Here is an 18,242-nt window from a genome sequence, read left to right as displayed (position 1 = left end):
AATCGACTGGATATAGCAGGAATGAATTTGACGATTTAGTACCATATTTCATGGTACTTCCAATAATGTTTTGGAAATTATCACTATAAATAGTAGAATGCTGAATTCCAAAAACATTTAAGAATCACTTTGACAAATCTTAATTAGAAGTCTTGAATCGTTAGAACTTTAGAAATTAAGTCACCTTAAAATATGAAGTGCTTTAACCCTAACCTGGGTTTAACTTCATTAAAAATTATTTATGCTATCAATTCCCTTAAATGCTAGTCATACTATAGTGTTATCTAAAAGAAATGTTTTTTGCATAAAACTACAGGCTAGTATCTGTTATTATACTTTACCAGAAGCCAACCTCTTTGACTTCTTGAGAAACATCTTACCAGAAAATCAAGAAATGTTAGACAACACCCGCTTAACTTCAGAGTTCTAATCTCATTTATTAATTCCACCAATAAACAAAAAAATAAAAAGGATAAGGACTTAAGATACATTGAAGTGGATCGACTAGACGTAAGAACAAAAATGTACCATGTAACACTCTCCAGCAGCAAATGTAATCGGAAATAAATAGCTTGCATTTAGAACCAAAGATTCAAGAGTTCACCATCAGCCCTCAAAACTAAATAACATGAACTTTGGCATAAGTCATAACAGTCCTTGACCAAAATTAGGGAGATATATCTAAAACATGTAGTCTACCAAAAACTCGGTTTAAATTTGTTCACATTATATGTTGTAGTCTTAGTATTTCCTGCCAAAACCGCCAGCACCACGACCAAAGGTTGGGAGAGCTGCTACTGCTGCTGGTTCTGCAGCCTGCTTGACAACACCAGGAAGGTCAGACATGCCAAGGGCTGAAAGCATGTCAAGGGTTTCCTTGTCAACCTCGATCAGATCGGTCTTAATGGCAGATTCATCAGGAACAAAGTCCATACGTCTCTCACGCTCCTCCTCTTGCAATTTCAGGGAGATGCCTCTGACAGGTCCCTTCTGAATACGCTTCATAAGGTGGGTGGAGAACCCAGCAATCTTGTTGCGGAGACGCTTTGAAGGAATTATGGCAACTTCCTCCAATATCTTCTTGTTGGTGTGAAAATCCAAGGTCATCTTTGAGTAGTACCTCTCAATTACCTGTCTGGACGACTTCTTCACGGTCTTGGTGCGTACACGACCCATCCTTGCTGAAGCTTCTTAGTATGAAACCTGTTAAATAACCTAAATAAGAATTACTGAAACAGTCCTTCACAGGAATCTGTATATCATACTGAATTTTTGCGAATCAAACTTCAATGACTTAATCACAAACATAGTTGGGGTCAGTTGAATGAATCATCTATAACTGGGCACTCCAATAGGGCTTGAAACACTCCAAACACAACTTGTTTTAATAACAATGGTGTGAGGACCCACTAGACCGCACCCTCCAAATACTAATTGAAAATTATTGACCTTTTTTGGTAACTAACAATTATCGATCACCAGTGTATCTGTACAAAACCATCTCATAGCCACAAACACCTAGCTATCTAGAAAGAACAAACGCCTACACCTTAAACAAGATAAGTATACTAGTCAAAATCTAAACCCTTGTATTAGTATCCTCATCCCATGTGCAACTCTCACATTACATACGTCGTCTCTAGCAATGCAATCGCACCCTCTGCTTCTTAAATTGACTTTTAAAGCATATAAATCAATCAAATCTCAATCATGTGAAGAATAAATAGCAAAAAACTTGTCATCATGGAACAACCAAGGCCAATCGTTCACTCAAATAAACCAATTCAAAACTATAAACGAAATACAAAAAGACAAAAAATATCCAACTCAAGAACTCCTCATCACAGGTCTTATTCAAATTATTGCTAAACTCGAATTTATTGCTAAACTCGAATTTCTGATATAGAGGCCTTTTGGATTGGCTTATAAGCTGTTTTCAGCTTTTTTGAGTGTTTGGTTGGCCAACTTAAAGTCATTTTGGGCTTAAATTAAGTCTCAATAAATAGTTGAATTTATTTAGATGAACTTATTTTAAGCAGTTTATAAGAGCCCGTTTGGATGGGCTTAAAAAAGTAACTTTTATGTATGAAGTGCTGAAAGTTATTTTTATAAATAAGCAATTGAGTGTTTGGATAAAAGTGCTTAAATGAGAAAAATGGTGTGAATTTTATGGTTAAAAGAATAAAAAGGATAGTTTGAGAATTTAGTTAAAATATAAGGGATATAAAAATAATTTTCATGGTCAAAGAAAATGACTTTAAGCACTTAGAAAAAAAAAGTTAGGAATCCTAACTTCTCATTTTTGACTAATTTTAAGAGCTTTATGACTTAAAGTTAGCATTAGGCAAATACGTCCAAAGGGGCTTTAAGTTGGTCACATCCAAACGGCCTCTAAGTTGAAAACAACTTATAAGTTTTAAAAAAACAATTTTTTTTTAACTTATAAGCTGTTTTCAACGTATAAGCTGCTTAAAAATAAGTCAATCCATACAGGCTAATAGTTTTCATAATGATATACTCCAATTAAAGAGATTTAGATGACAATTCCAACTACAGGACACAACATCCTGTTTCCTCAGCCAAACGACATGAAATGCTACAATCCTACATAACAGATCAACCTCAAATTTTCAAGTTCAAACAAATCATACGGATAATAAACAATACCCGGTGAATCAACTCCAAACTACATAGTTTATCCTATATTCTGTACCAAGGACTAACAGATTCAGACTGCAGATATAACACAAACCATATGCTTTAACTGCTCTAAACTTCTGTGTGGTTAGTAAATACAATCATGATTTATCAAACTTAGTAACAAAACATCAAATACTACCAAATTAAGCCACTCAACCGTCACTAACTTTTTAAGATAATAAAAACTAGTTGAATGACCCTCTGAGAAATTAACTGGTAAAAATACACAAATGTACCAAATTTCTAAATGTGTTTGTTTAATTATAGTATACATTTCGCACATAGACTACTCTGAACACACAACACAACCAATTTTCCCTTGAGGACTATCAAACAGTAAAAACAAATGTAAAATGGAATAATTAGATCAATAAACAAGCAGATAAATCATGTAACGATATAGAAAGAAGTGAAATTTGCAGAAAGCAAAATACTTACTTGAAGATTTTGAGCGGCGGAGGACTCGAGTGCGGCAACTGAGAAAATGTATGCTTTCAATGGAAAAAATATAAGAGAAGGAGATTAGGGTTTTCAGTATCATCACTAGGAATAAATGGGCTGAGAAAAAACAATTCTTCCTCTTTGGCCCAATTGTTTTGGGCCGCTTGTATGTCCTCTATAAAATTTGCCAAAAACTAAATTAAAGAGTGATTGGATCGACATATTTTAAGTAGTTTTTGACTTTTAATATTTTTTTTGTTTGTTGTTTTTGAGGTGTTTGAGAAGACAAAAGGTTTTAAGCATTTACTTTTAGATTTAAAAAGTACAAAGATAAGTAAAAAACCAAAAGTTGGGTATCGCTAATTTATGGCTTTTAACTTTTAGTTATTTAAAAGAGTCAATCCAAACACCCCCTAGGACTTTATATAGTCAAACCTCGTTATAGTAGTAATATGTCTCTAAATATATCATGTCTGTTATAGTGAAGTGATGTTATATATATGTAATGAAATTTGATATTTATATCTCATTTAGTTGTTATAAATAAAAGTATGCAATAATTTAATTTAATGATTTGTGTACCAATAAGAAAAAAAAATTATTAACCAATTTAACCCAAAAAAATAAATAATAGAAAGAGTATGAATGTAAATGAAACATACACCAATGATGTTTTCTCGTAAAGCTATGATCATAATTGATAGGCACTATTTAAATACTTTTCTCTTTTAGATATTCATACTAAAATTTATATGTGGATTGCATTAACATGGTTACAATAAATATTTTAATATTTTATTTTTATACAAAATATTTATTTTAATAAAATATTATTACACAATATTTGAATATAGTTATTATAAAGGGGTAATTTTACAAAGAATGTACCGCAATAATAAAAGTCACTATTGATATAGATAGAGTATTATTATGGAGAAGTCAAAACAAAACATGAAAAATCAGTTCTCGAGAAATTCATGTCTTGAAATATTATTATAACGGAAAATTGTTATAGTGAGGCAGTGATATTTTTCTTATTTTTAAGGAAAAAAACTATGGTAAACCTAACCCTAGCCCCAATTTTAAACCCAAAAGTCTAAATGAAGTCTAGGCAAAACAAGGGTAAGAAATTGGCTTAAAAGTGACTTTTATGCTAAAAATAATTTTTAAGTCAAAAAGAAAAAAATCAAGGGGGGGGGGGTAGCTTTTGACCTCCTTTTTGTAAATTTTATTTAATTTTAAACACTTTTTTTATTAGATAAGCACTTTCAAAAATTAAAAAATAACTTAAAAGCTAGTTTTCAAATAGACTCTAAGAAGGTTCATCATGTGTGGCATCTGTTGTCAAGTATGATTTGAAATGATTTGGTATGTTCTTTGGTTTGTACTTTATTACAACTAAAAGTGCTTATATATTCGATTTTGTTGTGTAACATGAACTAGTGTGTTTTAGAAGTAGTCGTAATTGTGTTAGGTTAGCACTTCACTTTGTTTTAATTGTTACTTGACAAATGATATATTCCCTTCCGTTCACTTTTACTTATTTACTTTGAATGTTAGACGTCTCTTAATAAATAATGATTGATATGAAGAGTGTTGGAGAGTGGAGTACCACTCATGAAACCCGTGACCTTTAGGTCACACTGAGACAACTTTACGGTATGTTTGTGACTTGGAAGTCCCTCCAAATTACTCCTCATCAGAAAATGGGCTACCTTATTACAATTACCTGAGCTAAAATATCAGCTAGAAGAGGTGGCTACCATCTCCATCATCATATCATTTCCTTCCCCTTGCAAATGAAATGTCCAAACTTCAGGAGGTAAATGAGCTGTGCAGCTTCGCGAACGAATAATATCTCCTTACGTTCATCAACCAGGTTACCTCCACACTCAGTTAGTCCAGTCAAGCTATCAGTTCTTGTTCGATCCAAAAGTAAAATAATCCCTCCTGCTAGATGAGGAGACCATTAGGTTGAGAGGTAGTAGTATTGTTAAGATTCACCTTTCTCAAACTCCAAATTTCCACCTGATACTAGTCACGGATCAGCAGCTGCGCAGCAAAGTCACAACGTATACACTCTTCCTTGTTTTCTCACAAGGACCATAAGATTCTCGATGACTTGGTGTTTTGATTATATTCCTGGATAACCTTCCTTTGGTGACACTGAATTGCCACCAAAGACCCTGTACAAGCGCATTCTGACCCCTGGCTGGATGTCATAAGCATCTAACCTGACGGTGTTGGAAGATGTCGCTGATGGTCTTCACTCATCATATTATGGGAAAGGCACTGCCTGGAGTCCAGCTTGTTTACAAAGTTTGTGATCACATCAGATGCTCGGAGGAAAAGTGTTTTTTAACCAGATTGTTGTTGTAAAGTCATTATGTTGAGATAACAGGCAATAAACTTCCCCGTGATATAATGCCTCTGATTTCTTATACATGTCGAGGTCTACAAGAACCATATTTTAATTACTTTTTAAACCTTTCTGAACCAAAACACTTGGTTCAGAGAAAGGATCTAAAATCCAAAGCAGTTGCATTCTTTACCAAAATTCTCCACATGAACATGATCCATTAGTAAAGTGATGAAAACGATTAACATCTCTGACGATGATTTCCCTCCGTGTTACTTTTGAAGCAAACTTCATGAAAGAATGACAGTCCCCACAGATCCTGAGGTTCTTCATAATTCTTATAGGAGCATTTGAGGGCAAACACATCAATCCAAAAGTAAAAGCAAGCTTCTCACTATGATGTCTCAGAAGCTCATGTTTTCTGCTCACTTCCACATCATGCAGGTCATGTTCTGTTTCACCTTTGTAACCTAACTTCTCCATACCTACCAACAATTCATCTAATCTTGAATAAACCTCTATAATGCTTGGATGATTTCTCTCCCCGACCATGAACGTGTGAACCTTGTCTTTTATCTGTATCCAACTCTTGCCTCTTTCTTTCTTCGCTTCACTGTCTTTAAGAAGCTTTCTTGTTGATGCAACGTCACCCCACCTTCTCTTGGAAGCATATATGTTTGAAAGCAACACGTGGTTCCCAGCATTATTAGGCTCGAGCTCAAACAGATGTTTAGCAGCAATTTCAGCCACCTCAACATTTCCATAGACCCTGCAAGAGGCCAAGACAGAACCCCACATGGAAGCAGTTGCAGCAAAGGGTATATTTTCTATTAAATCCTTAGCTTCTTCAACCAAACCTTTTCTACCAAGAATGTCAACCATACATGAATAATGATATACATTGGGAGACAAGTTATGCTCTTTCTTCATCTTGTCAAAATATATCCGCCCCTTGTCAACAAGACCCATATAACTACAAGCAGATAACACAGAGACGTAAGTCGATTCATTCGGGTAAAATCCCGCTAACTGCATTTTCTCAAAAAACTTCATAGCCTCTAAGGGCCGCGCATTTCTAGCCAAGCCAGAAATCATTGAATTCCATATTACATCATTCTTTACCTCAGCATTTGAAAAAACAATATAAGCTTCGTCAATACTTCCACATCTCGCATATAAGTCTACAAGAGACGAAGCCACATAAACATTGGCACCAAAACCAGTTTTCCATACTATAGCATGTGTTTCGTTCCCTTCTAACAAAGCAGCCATTGCAGCACAAGCAGATATAATCGAAGAAAGAGTAAACTGGCTATGCTCTATCCCGGACTTTTGTAGCCTGTGAAAAAACATTATAGCCTCCTCATACAGCTCATTTTGGACATATCCAGCAACCATTGAACTCCAAGTAACCTCATTCCTCTCAGACATGGAAACGAAAACACGAAAAGCATCTTTCATCAACCCGCATTTAGCATAAACATCAAGCAAAGCAGTTGACACAAAAACGTTAGATTTCACTGATACCTTAATAGCAAAAGCATGCAATTGTTTGCTTTCTAAAACAGCAAACTTGGCAGCACAAGCACAAAGAACACCTGAAACTGTGAACCCACTAACCTTATTCCCTTCCCTTAGCATTCGAACGAAAAGACGGAGACCTTCATCTTCATCTCTGTTCTGTATATACGAACCCATTAGCGTGTTCCAAGAAACAAGGGTTCTTTGAGGCATTTCATCAAACACCTTGCGAGCAAAATCAATAAATCCGCATTTCGAGTACATGTTGATGAGCATGTTTGTTGTCAATGCATCAGCTTCATACCCAGATTTTATGATCTGGGTATGCACAGATTTTCCACTCATGGCGGCCCTTGTTTTTGCGCATTCTTGTACTGTGCGGTGCAAATATGGTAGAATGATTGAATCTTTGTATTCCCCACAAATATTGTCTTCTTCATCATCGGATTTATGAAGTGTAGCATCGGCGACGGAGGATAAATTTCTCCGGCGAGCATTATACAGATTGGAAAACTTGCATCTTCGTAAGAGTTTCATTTCATGGCTTTACTCACAGTGCTGGAGTTCAAAGTGTTTAAACTCAACAATACAGGACTTAGGTTCAATAAGGGAAAAATACTTATTAGAGCAAGTCATATTGCCTATTGGCCTTGTTTCTATCTTTGGTTGTAACTCTAAAAAATTAGGACGATTCGATATGATTTGCGAGTAATACAAGATATCTCTGCTACTTATATATTGTCTTTGGTTTCGAGATTTTTGTGAAAAATGACTTTTTTAAATTTAATGCAGAAAATTTATACTAAAATATTGTTAAGTTGAGCGACAAAAATAGCGACAAGAGGAACTAATATCTGTAATTATAGGTCAATAAAGATTGTTTTTGTAGGCCAAGTGATTTATAATGAGATTTCGAATCAATTTATTAGTCTTATGGTGTATCTTAGTATCGTAAATGAGATCAAAGATCTGTATTAATTTATACATTCTCATGATATGCAAGTCATGATAGATTGATATGTCTTCCTGATATATTGTATATACTTGAAGACTCACAAATCATACTAGATCATCATGATTTTAACTTTTCAATTATGACACCTCATCTAAATCTCTGTCATTTTTTTCCTTTTTAATGTGCGTTTCTTTTATTTCATTTAGTTCATGATATCTTTTTCATTTATTTATTTCATTTCATTATGATATCTCTCTTTAAAAATTTCAAAATTGAAAAGAAAAAAAGAAAAAAAATATTATAAAACATTAGTATGTGAGTCATGACATATGACTTCATGCTATATCCAACATATATGCCTTATTAAATTAGTCACTAAGCATATCGTCATGGTTCAACTTTACATTCATGGTAACTTCATTTAAACCTATTCTTTTTTGTACCTCTCCTTTATTTATTTCATTCCACGACACCTCTCTCCTTTATTTATTACATGTAATGACCTTGTAACACCTCAAAAATTTCTATGCTAAGCTCTGAACGATTCTTCGTATGCGTATAGGCCTGAATCCAATAAACTCTAATTGTAATATAATTATTATGATTGATTCTTGAGTGTTTGAAGTGTATTTGATGTGAATTAGGGTCACAAGAATCCTCTAACACAAAGTTTTGAAAGCTTTCTTACCGATTGAGTTTCGATATAAGATTTTACTTGGGTCAACTTCAAACGATCATATATCCTAGAATATAAATAATTAAGTGGCCCATGACCTATCAAATAAAAGGTCTTTTATTCCTCTTTCCAACGCCACTAAATTGCCTCATTTCGAGTTCGAACTAAAAAGTCATAACTATTTAACTAAAGTATGACAGATCATCAAACGTTACGACTCCACTCTACGACTCATAGACTTTTTTATGAATCGTAGAAAGGACTCGTAGAACTTCGGCACACTTAGAAAAATTTCAGTCTTTAGGGTTTTTTCTACAAGTCTTGATTACGACTCATAGAAATTCTTACGATGAATCGTAGACTTTAGCGTCACATCCCAGTAGCTACTGGAATATGCACAAAATTTCTACAAATGGGTCTTACGATTCGTAGAAGAAATGACGACTCGTAAGAACAACCCATAGACGGCCAGAGTCGAATTTTATGACTAGTAGTTTGGTCTTTTTCCACCTTTTCTAATCAAAACCTCGACGTTTTGGGACTATTTTGAGTCCCTTATCATTACCATATATGTAAATACCCTTATTTAATACTTAGATTATTTAAGAGCAAGGATTGGAGAGGAGAAAAGGTTACTATTCAAGGTTTTCAAGCGAGGTCTTTGAGTTTCGATTGTTCTTCGATTTTCGGGTATGTAAGGCTACTCAAGGTATTGGGCTAAGTCCGCCCACGTGCCCAACATGTAATTCTTCAAAATTGAGTTCGAGTTGAGTTTTGCCCTAAGTCTAGAATTGAGTTCTTGATGTCAATTGATACTTTCTTGAAGTTTTCTACGTTTAATTTCGTATTGATGATATCCCTGATGTTGAGAAGCCATTTAGAGAATATCCATGCATTCATCCACATGAACCTTAATTGAGTTATGGCATACTTTGTCCATGTATTACTTAAGATCGAGATTGATGATTTTCATGCATAAAATAAAGTATTGTCTTCAAATTGAGATGAAGCATATTTTAATGAGTTTGATGAAATTGAAAGTAGAGTTAAATGAGGATTTTGAACAAAATATTTTGATGACGACGTAAATAAAGTTTTATTTTAATCAAGCAGTGTAATGATTGATGAAGAGGCAATGATGATGATGATGATGTTTTGAGATAAATTTGATGTTTAAATAAAAAGTGCAATGAGACTAAATGATGACGTTAATATGAGCACATGTTTTGAGAGTAGTATTGAGCACTGAGTTGGATAAGAGTTTAATTGACTCAAACCCCACAACTAGATAGCCAATGTAGGATAGAGGCTACGCCTCTGTTGTCCCAAAATAAGACTTGATGATTGGATCCAGAGATATTGATTTTCATTACTCTGGTAAGATATTGAATGGATGTGGCAACGACATCGGTTCGTTGTATCATCACTGACTCATAAGTGATGGTTGTCAGTTAGAAAAACTCTCCAAAAAGTAAAATATTATATTTGTATATACTACGTTACATTTACTTATTCATATATTTTAGCATTCTTTTACACATATTGCATGCTTTATTGAGTTGGGTTATTTTCAGAGTTGAGTCCTATGAGTTTAGTTGAGTTGAGTATCTTTGAATAAGTTTTCTTTCAGTTATTTTACATATTCGTACATTTTATGTACTGACACCATTTGACCTGCATCATTTTATGATGCAGATATAGGTGATAGAGGTCCTCAACAGGCACATTGTTGAAGACTATGTTCCGTTCAGCTTTTGGTGAGACTTCCATACATCCGAAGGGCTCATTTATGTTCTTTCATTTTTTATTCTTGGATAGCCATTTCACTTGTCTTGACACCTTTCTAATGTTGAGTTAGAGGCTTCATGAACAGTGTTAGAGTCTCTTTTTAAACCTTAATTTCACTATTGAGTTTATGAAGTTCGATTACATTATGTTTGAGTATTTTTAGTATATCATTTCATTACTAATGAGGTGTTGAGTGCCCACTTGAGTTATTTGTCTTTCGAGTTATATTACATCTTCAGCTGAGGGTTTGGATAAATGAATGGACCAAGTGGTTCACTTGGGGCCAACAATAGTCTCTGAGTGCCGGTCACGCCTAGGGTACCCTCTCGGGGCATGACAGACCCGTTAGGTCATTTTGAGAACTAGTCCTCACTCTTTCATAAATGACCTTTTCCGTAAATTTAAATAAAAATTTTGGACTATTCATTTAACTACGATTGTTTAGTTGACAAGTATTTTAAATAAATAATTTAATTAATGATTACCCCGGATCCTGCGCATAATGAAAGCTTTAATGCACTGGACTACCCTTTAATTTAATTAATGATTAATGAGTTAAATCCATAATTTATTTAAATTCCCATCCCACTTGAACCATATATCGAAATAAGTTAGTGAGATTTAACATTCTTATAATATAAGTTGAGGAGAGAAAAAACTAACCTCCCGAGGAGGACTTGGGTGACAGCCAAAAATCAGATAACCCAAGCTTTAATCATTGTAACTGTATATATGGATAGAGGATATTGTTATATTATTGGAGTTGAGAATCAGAATTTCAAATGTTAATTTTTCAATTTCATTACTACTGTAGTGTTCTTGGGTATTGGGGGTAAGGGCGATTATGGATAATTATGGGTCAATCCTTGGAAAATGATTATGAATAATAATTGGACAATGATTATATATGATTTTGGGTGGAATGATATATAGATTAAAACAATAGAAATAGATTAATTCTACAATTTGTTTTCATAGTGCACCACTGATTCAGTAACCAGTTGGTTTCGGCTTTAATCATTATTTTTTAATTATCATATTATGATTCAAATTTTGATATATTGAGAGATAATACTAATTATATTTTATTATATGATTACAATTAAATTGATGATATTTGAGATATTGAAACTTAACACTAGGCTTGAAATTTGGATAATATGAGAGTTAACATGTTAATTGACATCAGATTAGGAACTTGATTATAGATTTGTGTGAGTTTTTGGGTCTAGGATAGACATATCATAATATGTGTGTCGTTAGTTTCGAAAGCTTATTGTGATTATTTATTTGAATAGATTGCATTGATTTGCAAGCCAACGAAAGGGGAAGACTCAAGTCCCGAAGTGATTGTTCAATTATTTGAGACAAGTGAACTTCTCGACCCTTGTTAAGTGTATATAATCATGTATTTCCTTGTTGTTTATGTTGGAGAGTAATCAGACTTTGTGATGGATTGTATTGTTCATATTGAATGATCATAATGATGAAAAAGGAAGTAATAAAAGGAGACTTAATTTTTACATATTGATGTGTGATATGTTGAGAATGATTTGAATGGTTTATTGATTAATTTTGGATGTTGTATCACGATTGTGTTGTTGTGAATTGTGCATTGATATGAAAATGGTTATCTCCTCATTATTTGTGTGAACATGCTTATTTCCATTGATTTTGAGACACAATTATGACAAGTGTTGTGTGAACTACGGAAGAAAAATAAAATAAAAAAGGATGTATCGTTTTGAGGGACATGTTGTATGCCGCAACGGATATTAGACTGATAAGTCCCCTATGAGTCCAGACTGAAAGATAGCGAGTGTGTATTGTTAGGTCAGATATGCATCACTATACTTAGCCTTTCATTTCATTGTATTGCATATCTCTATCATTATGAACTTGTAAGTGCCTTTCTCTAAAACTTGTAATAAATGAATATTGTGCTTGTTATTAAGGATCTGTAATTGTTAGAGTGTTGTTGTTAAGCTGTGTTATGAACTTCTAGGTTGGATGATTTTGTGCAGGTTGTAGTGTCAGAGGTTAGGTTTAAGTGGTAGGAGTACTTGTATTCTATATTACTTAACTTTGTGTTTAGGAGTTTACTTGTTGAGTACCGTGTTGTTTGGTACTCGTCACACTCAAAATAGGAGAGGTGCGACTGACACTCGATATCGTGATTGATCGATTTAGACATAAAACATACTAGCTAACTAAACTAGGGGACCAAAAGATCGGGCAGCACAACATCTGAAATACTAAGCCTGCATTGTTAAGGTCATGACCTAAATAACAGTAAATCATATAATCAAAGGTAGATAAACCAAGATGATAAAATACTAGCTAGCCGACGAAGCTGCAACTGAAGACATTCATGCATACATACATATATATATATATATATATATATATATATATATATATATATATATGCCAAACCTATGGGATGGAGATTGAGAGCTACAAAAAGGAAACCCAGAACATTGTGTCCACAATAGCCTCTAAGAGTGTCATAAGAACTATCGGAACAAGGCCCCGACTATACCCAAACTGTACAACAAAATTAAACATCCTATAAAATCTCCAAGAAGAGGTGGAGCTTATCAACTCACTGCTGAACCCTGAATTCTAGCGGAGGGGTCGATCAGAATCTTTACCTGGACCTGCACGCATAAAATAAAAATGTAACTCCGATAGCCTCCGTGGCCGAAATCTGACCTCACACTAAACAAATATGTATAGTATGCCCATATAATCGTATGTCGTGAATACATATATATAAATACAAATGCATGACATACCTAACCAAATGCTAATAATTATGATCTTTTTGGTAGCTAACCGGCATCATATTGTCAACCTGTGGCCATCTGTACAATATCCAGTCTTCTGGGCTAATAGGCCCCTTACTTTCGATTATAGCTTGGAGTCCATGCATAATATGCCATGTATGATATGAACTTTGAATGAACATATCAGGCCACAACAAGAACTTAGCCAATCTTGGCTCATTTGCACTCTTATTCTCATAATTTCGTTATTACTTTCGTATAGCATGTAAACGCCTCATGGAACCTCATATGTTTTTCAAATAAGCTTAAACACTTAACTCAACTTTTTAGAAAGATAAATTAACCTTGAGGATGTCCACAAGGAGCTTAAGGTACTTCACTTAGTTCTTATACTTATAATTAGCAAAAAAAGGATTTTTTAAAAAATAAGTGTTTTAGTAGTTTAAACATAGAAATTATATTTGAGATTTTTGGGAATCGACGTGTTACTTTAAAGTTTATAAAATACACTTTAACAATGAAGAAGAAATGATTGTTAATATTAAATGTCTTTCCTAATATTTTTAAGTTACATCACCCAAAGACGAATAAGAATTCACACATATGGACATATAGTCAAGAAAGCCAAAAAAATGACATATATAGATATCGAATACCCTATTTAACCGAACAAGTGGAGTATCAACCTAATAGAATAATGAAAATACTTCAGCTGCGATCGCAATGCCTTTCACAGAAGGTATTTCTAACAATAGAATAGTAAAATATCACATTTGGCGTTTTAGAAATTTTTCAGAATTCGTGATAAAAGGAAGGACAAAGTTTAGCCTTAACATACCTTTCCAACGAACGTCTGAATGCCCGTAGTTCCTTCACGAAAGTTATTTCTTATGTCCTAAGCTTCACAAACACTAATATATGCAGCTTATATGCACCTATAAACAATTTATAATTGAGTTTTAATCGGTAGATTATCCATATGATTATAATTTGGAAAAACGTCCGTAGAACTTCGTAAAAATGATTATAAAAGAGTCCTGAGATGATTACCTTAGCAAAACATGTGTAAAGCTTGAAGAAACATCAAGAAAAAATAATTTCTAACTTCAGCTCCAAACGCAATTACTAGAAGGGGAAACCGAGTGCAAAGCATAAAGATAGCATTTCTAGGCACGGGGACAAATTTTAACGGTAGAAATCGTTAAAACTCACCTTGATCACCCAAGAACACCATGGAACCCTTATCTTCAACTTGCTTACTGTTTTGGAATGAAAATAAAATATTTTGATGCTTTAAAACGTTCAAATGCTGACTTAATCAATTTATTGACCCGACCCGATTCGCGATCCAATTTTAGCTCAGACAGTGTATGGTAAAATAGTCATAACTTTTTACTCCAATGTCGGATTGATGTGCCATTTTTTTGATTGCAAACTAGAATTGTAGACCTTCGATTTGGTAGGTTGTGTGTGCCATAAATCTTTATATATTGATAGAAATGATGTAAGACATTTGACCCAAAATTTAAAAATAATTATAAGAGAAACTTACGATAACTTTGCCGACCTTTATTTTGTAACTAGCTTGACTCCAAAACTTAACATATGACCATTGTGCAATTATAATACCTAACCTCATAACACATTATTCTTAGCATATTAGACACTCTTGGTCTTACCTCGAAGGTGCAAGTCATTTTAAACCTTCTGAACCTGCGGGGTGCTACCTGAACCATTTCTTCAACCCTGAACCATTGTTTAAAAGATTCCTTTGACCTAAAAATATAGTTTCTTGATATTACAACACATTTGCAGTATCATTCTCCTGATGTACTATGCCAAGTCATATACACCTTATGTAACCACGCCATGCTATGTATATTATGCAAGAAGAAAAAATGTGGGGTTTGCTTCTATATTTGTGTAGATTATGAGGCCGGATCTTCGTAATACCCTCTCTTCTCTTCCTTTTTGAGGCTTTCTGTGGAAATTTGTGAGGTAGTTGTTTGTCTTCTCAGCGGACCTCTTACTCCTATTTATGATTTTGTTCTAGTACTTTAGAGACAATATCATTTGCGATTTTTATTTTTCTTTCAAATCTATTGTAATACATTAGAGGCTTGTGCAAGTGACAAACACGTTTTGGAGATTTAGTAAGGTTGACTTGTTATCTGCATTATTATTTGTTGTTAAACTTTCCTTTGTATTTTACTTTCACATTTATCGTGATATTTGAATTTTTGGCTGACTTATTTTGGTGGGATAAGATAAGTGTCATCACATCAATTTTTGGATCGTGACGTTACATTTCATTCATGATACCTTTCTTTTATGATTTTAAATCTATCATTTTTATTTTTTAAGATTTTATCATGCAAATCATGACAAATTGATATAATTTTATAGTATATTCAATTAAGCTGCCTTGTTGGAATAATCACAAATAATATCAGATCGTCACAAGTTGTATGTTGATGAGGATCATAGCGTTTTTCGAAAGCTTTTTTCTACCCCTGCAAGGGCACATATGTCATTTTCCTTGCTTGTAAACATATATATACATATTTTTGAGGAAAAATTACTTAATTGAGTGTTTTTTAAAAATTAATTATTAATTTTAGCGATATTTTTTATTTATTACAATTTATAGAAATACATAGCAATATTATGATAAATATACGCTTGTATTAAAAGTGAATTATATACAATATAAATGTATTATAAGTGTTTTAAAATATATATTATTTTTGTGTAGTAATAAAACTGACATAATGTATTATAAGTCTATTAAAGTATGTGATAAATGTATTATCCATCTATAAAACTTGTATTATATATGTTTTATAAATAGTTCTCTGCAATATGTATTAAAACTGTATTATAAATGTATTATAAGTGTTTAGTGATTTTTTTTTTTATTGTTATAGATGGTAAATATTTTCTTAATATTGTATATTTATGTAAGTTTCCCTATTTTTGATAAAGCAATTTCTTGGATCCCAAAATACAAAATTAATAGGCCCACTAAAGCAGGCTTTTGCCCATCAGCATTATCATTTTTCATGGCCCTTTTGGATTTGTATATCATAATTAACTTACGGAAACTTACGTACCTATATTATATTAAGAAAAATATTTATTATTTATAATAATAATATTTTTTTTTTCACTTGACACTTATAATATATATATAATACAAATTTTATTCATTGATAATACATTTATCACACACTTTAATATACTTATATATAAGACATTGTGTCAATTTCTTACCAAACAATCACAATATATTTTAAAGCACTTATAATATATTTATATTGAATGCATAATTTACTTTTAATACATAACAGATTTATCATAGTATTGCTATAAATGATAATAAATAAAAAGTATCGTTAAAATCAGTAATTATTTATTAAAAAATACTTTCCCAAATATTTTTTCCATTAACTTATCCATTTGGATTTGGCCAATTTTAAATGAAGCTTTCACAGACAATTGGCCCGATAAAGGCCCAAATATAGATTGTTCAAATAATTTCTAATTTTATTATTATATTGTTATTGGGAAAAAAAAATTATTACATGTTATTTTCTTTGCTTGAGTTATTATATTACTTCTTGTTGATACTACTCTTTTCTCATTATTTTTGAATGACTTATTCTGTATTTTCTTTTCAAATTTGATTTAATATGCCTTACTTGAATTGATAGTATTTTGAAAACGACATTTTTATCTTCATAAGATAAGGATAAGATCTGCATACATATTATTCCTACTAATGAAATTACACTGAGTATGTTATTGATATATAAATTTTACTAAGATATTATTTATGTCAACCCCCCCCCCCCAAATCCCCTCAATATTCATTATTTATTGGTATGTCAGATACTCCTTATCAAGATATTTTCTATTTTTAGAATTCAAACATAAATTTTTTATTTGAAAATAAAGAGATTTTATCCGTTTTATCATAACTTCGCCAGTACAAAAAATCAATAACATGTACAAAAAAAGTCGTCTAATCAATATAATCCTACCAATGCACTTAATAGTGACATGTGGTGTACTTTCTTTATTTTTATCCAAATATAATATATAATGTGTGTTACATTCAACATCCATCACAAGTGTTGCTTTCATAAGCAAAGACCCTTCCACATAAACATATGATACCTTTCCCTTTCACAATGCTGGAGTAAAGTTAAATTGTGTACTTCAATTATTTTAACAAATATCCATTATATAATTTTATTAATATATATATTAAAGAATTTGAACTCCTTTCATAACTGAGATAAGCTTTTAATTTGTATCAACAAAATTCAATATTTAATATATATAAAGGGCAATTCAGTGCACTAAAGCTCCCGCGCTATGCACAGGGTTCGAGGAATGGCTCGACCCGTGACCTCCTGGTCACATGACAGCAACTTTATCAGTTACTCCAAGACTTCCCTTCAACATTTAATAAATATATATAAAATAAAAATTTAACCCTAAATATAAAATGTACTTTTTCGATAAAAAAAAATGTTACGATGAATCTCTTCGATCCACCTAGATCTGCCCATGATTTATTGAGGACTAAACCATATATACCCTACTTGCAACTCTTAATATATGAAAGTTACATTTCAACAAGTAGTTCAAACTAAAAAGGAACCAATAAGCCATCTTTCTTCTTGTGTAACATTGTTTTCTCTAAAACAAAAAAAAAAAAAAAAAAAAAAGTCATCATGATTCTAGTTCCAATAGCAACCAATTGACTTTGAAGAATTAATAATTAATAAGGATACCCCCCTCCCCCCCAAAAAAAAAAAAATCCATTAATCCAAAAGGATAAATAAAAAGAAGCTATGGGACCATAAAAAAGTTACGTGACAATTGTGGATAACTCCATTGTCTATTATCATCCAATTCTTATCACAAATAGTCCCAATTCAATCACAAAAATCATTACACACACAAATATACACATACAAGATGCAACAGCCAACAAGTATCATT

At 32.6% G+C, this 18,242-nt stretch overlaps 2 protein-coding genes across 3 annotated transcripts; both read right to left on the bottom strand.

The window, feature by feature from the left end:
- Positions 1-554: 554 nt before the first annotated feature.
- LOC129900199 (40S ribosomal protein S17) lies at positions 555-3,262 on the bottom strand. 2 transcript variants are annotated; one of them, XM_055975127.1, is made up of 2 exons: positions 3,139-3,262; positions 555-1,203 (listed from the first exon to the last, which is right to left on the bottom strand). In XM_055975127.1, the coding sequence occupies exon 2, from the start codon at positions 1,174-1,176 to the stop codon at positions 742-744; it is 435 nt and encodes a 144-aa protein (XP_055831102.1). In that variant the 5' UTR covers positions 1,177-1,203; positions 3,139-3,262; the 3' UTR covers positions 555-741. The 2 variants fall into 2 exon arrangements, with proteins under 2 accessions (XP_055831102.1, XP_055831108.1); XM_055975133.1 differs by having other exon boundaries at positions 555-1,215; positions 3,139-3,231.
- A 1,191-nt stretch (positions 3,263-4,453) lies between these two features.
- LOC129900191 (pentatricopeptide repeat-containing protein At5g04780, mitochondrial) lies at positions 4,454-7,814 on the bottom strand. Its single transcript, XM_055975121.1, has one exon. It carries the CDS (start codon positions 7,556-7,558, stop codon positions 5,690-5,692), a length of 1,869 nt encoding a protein of 622 aa, XP_055831096.1. The 5' UTR covers positions 7,559-7,814; the 3' UTR covers positions 4,454-5,689.
- Between the last annotated feature and the right edge of the window lie 10,428 nt (positions 7,815-18,242).

The sequence above is a fragment of the Solanum dulcamara genome, chromosome 1 (genome assembly GCF_947179165.1).
Source record: "Solanum dulcamara chromosome 1, daSolDulc1.2, whole genome shotgun sequence".
NCBI lineage: Eukaryota > Viridiplantae > Streptophyta > Magnoliopsida > Solanales > Solanaceae > Solanum > Solanum dulcamara.
Note: the sequence above shows the minus strand (reverse complement) of the source record. Positions and strands in the feature narration are given on the sequence as shown.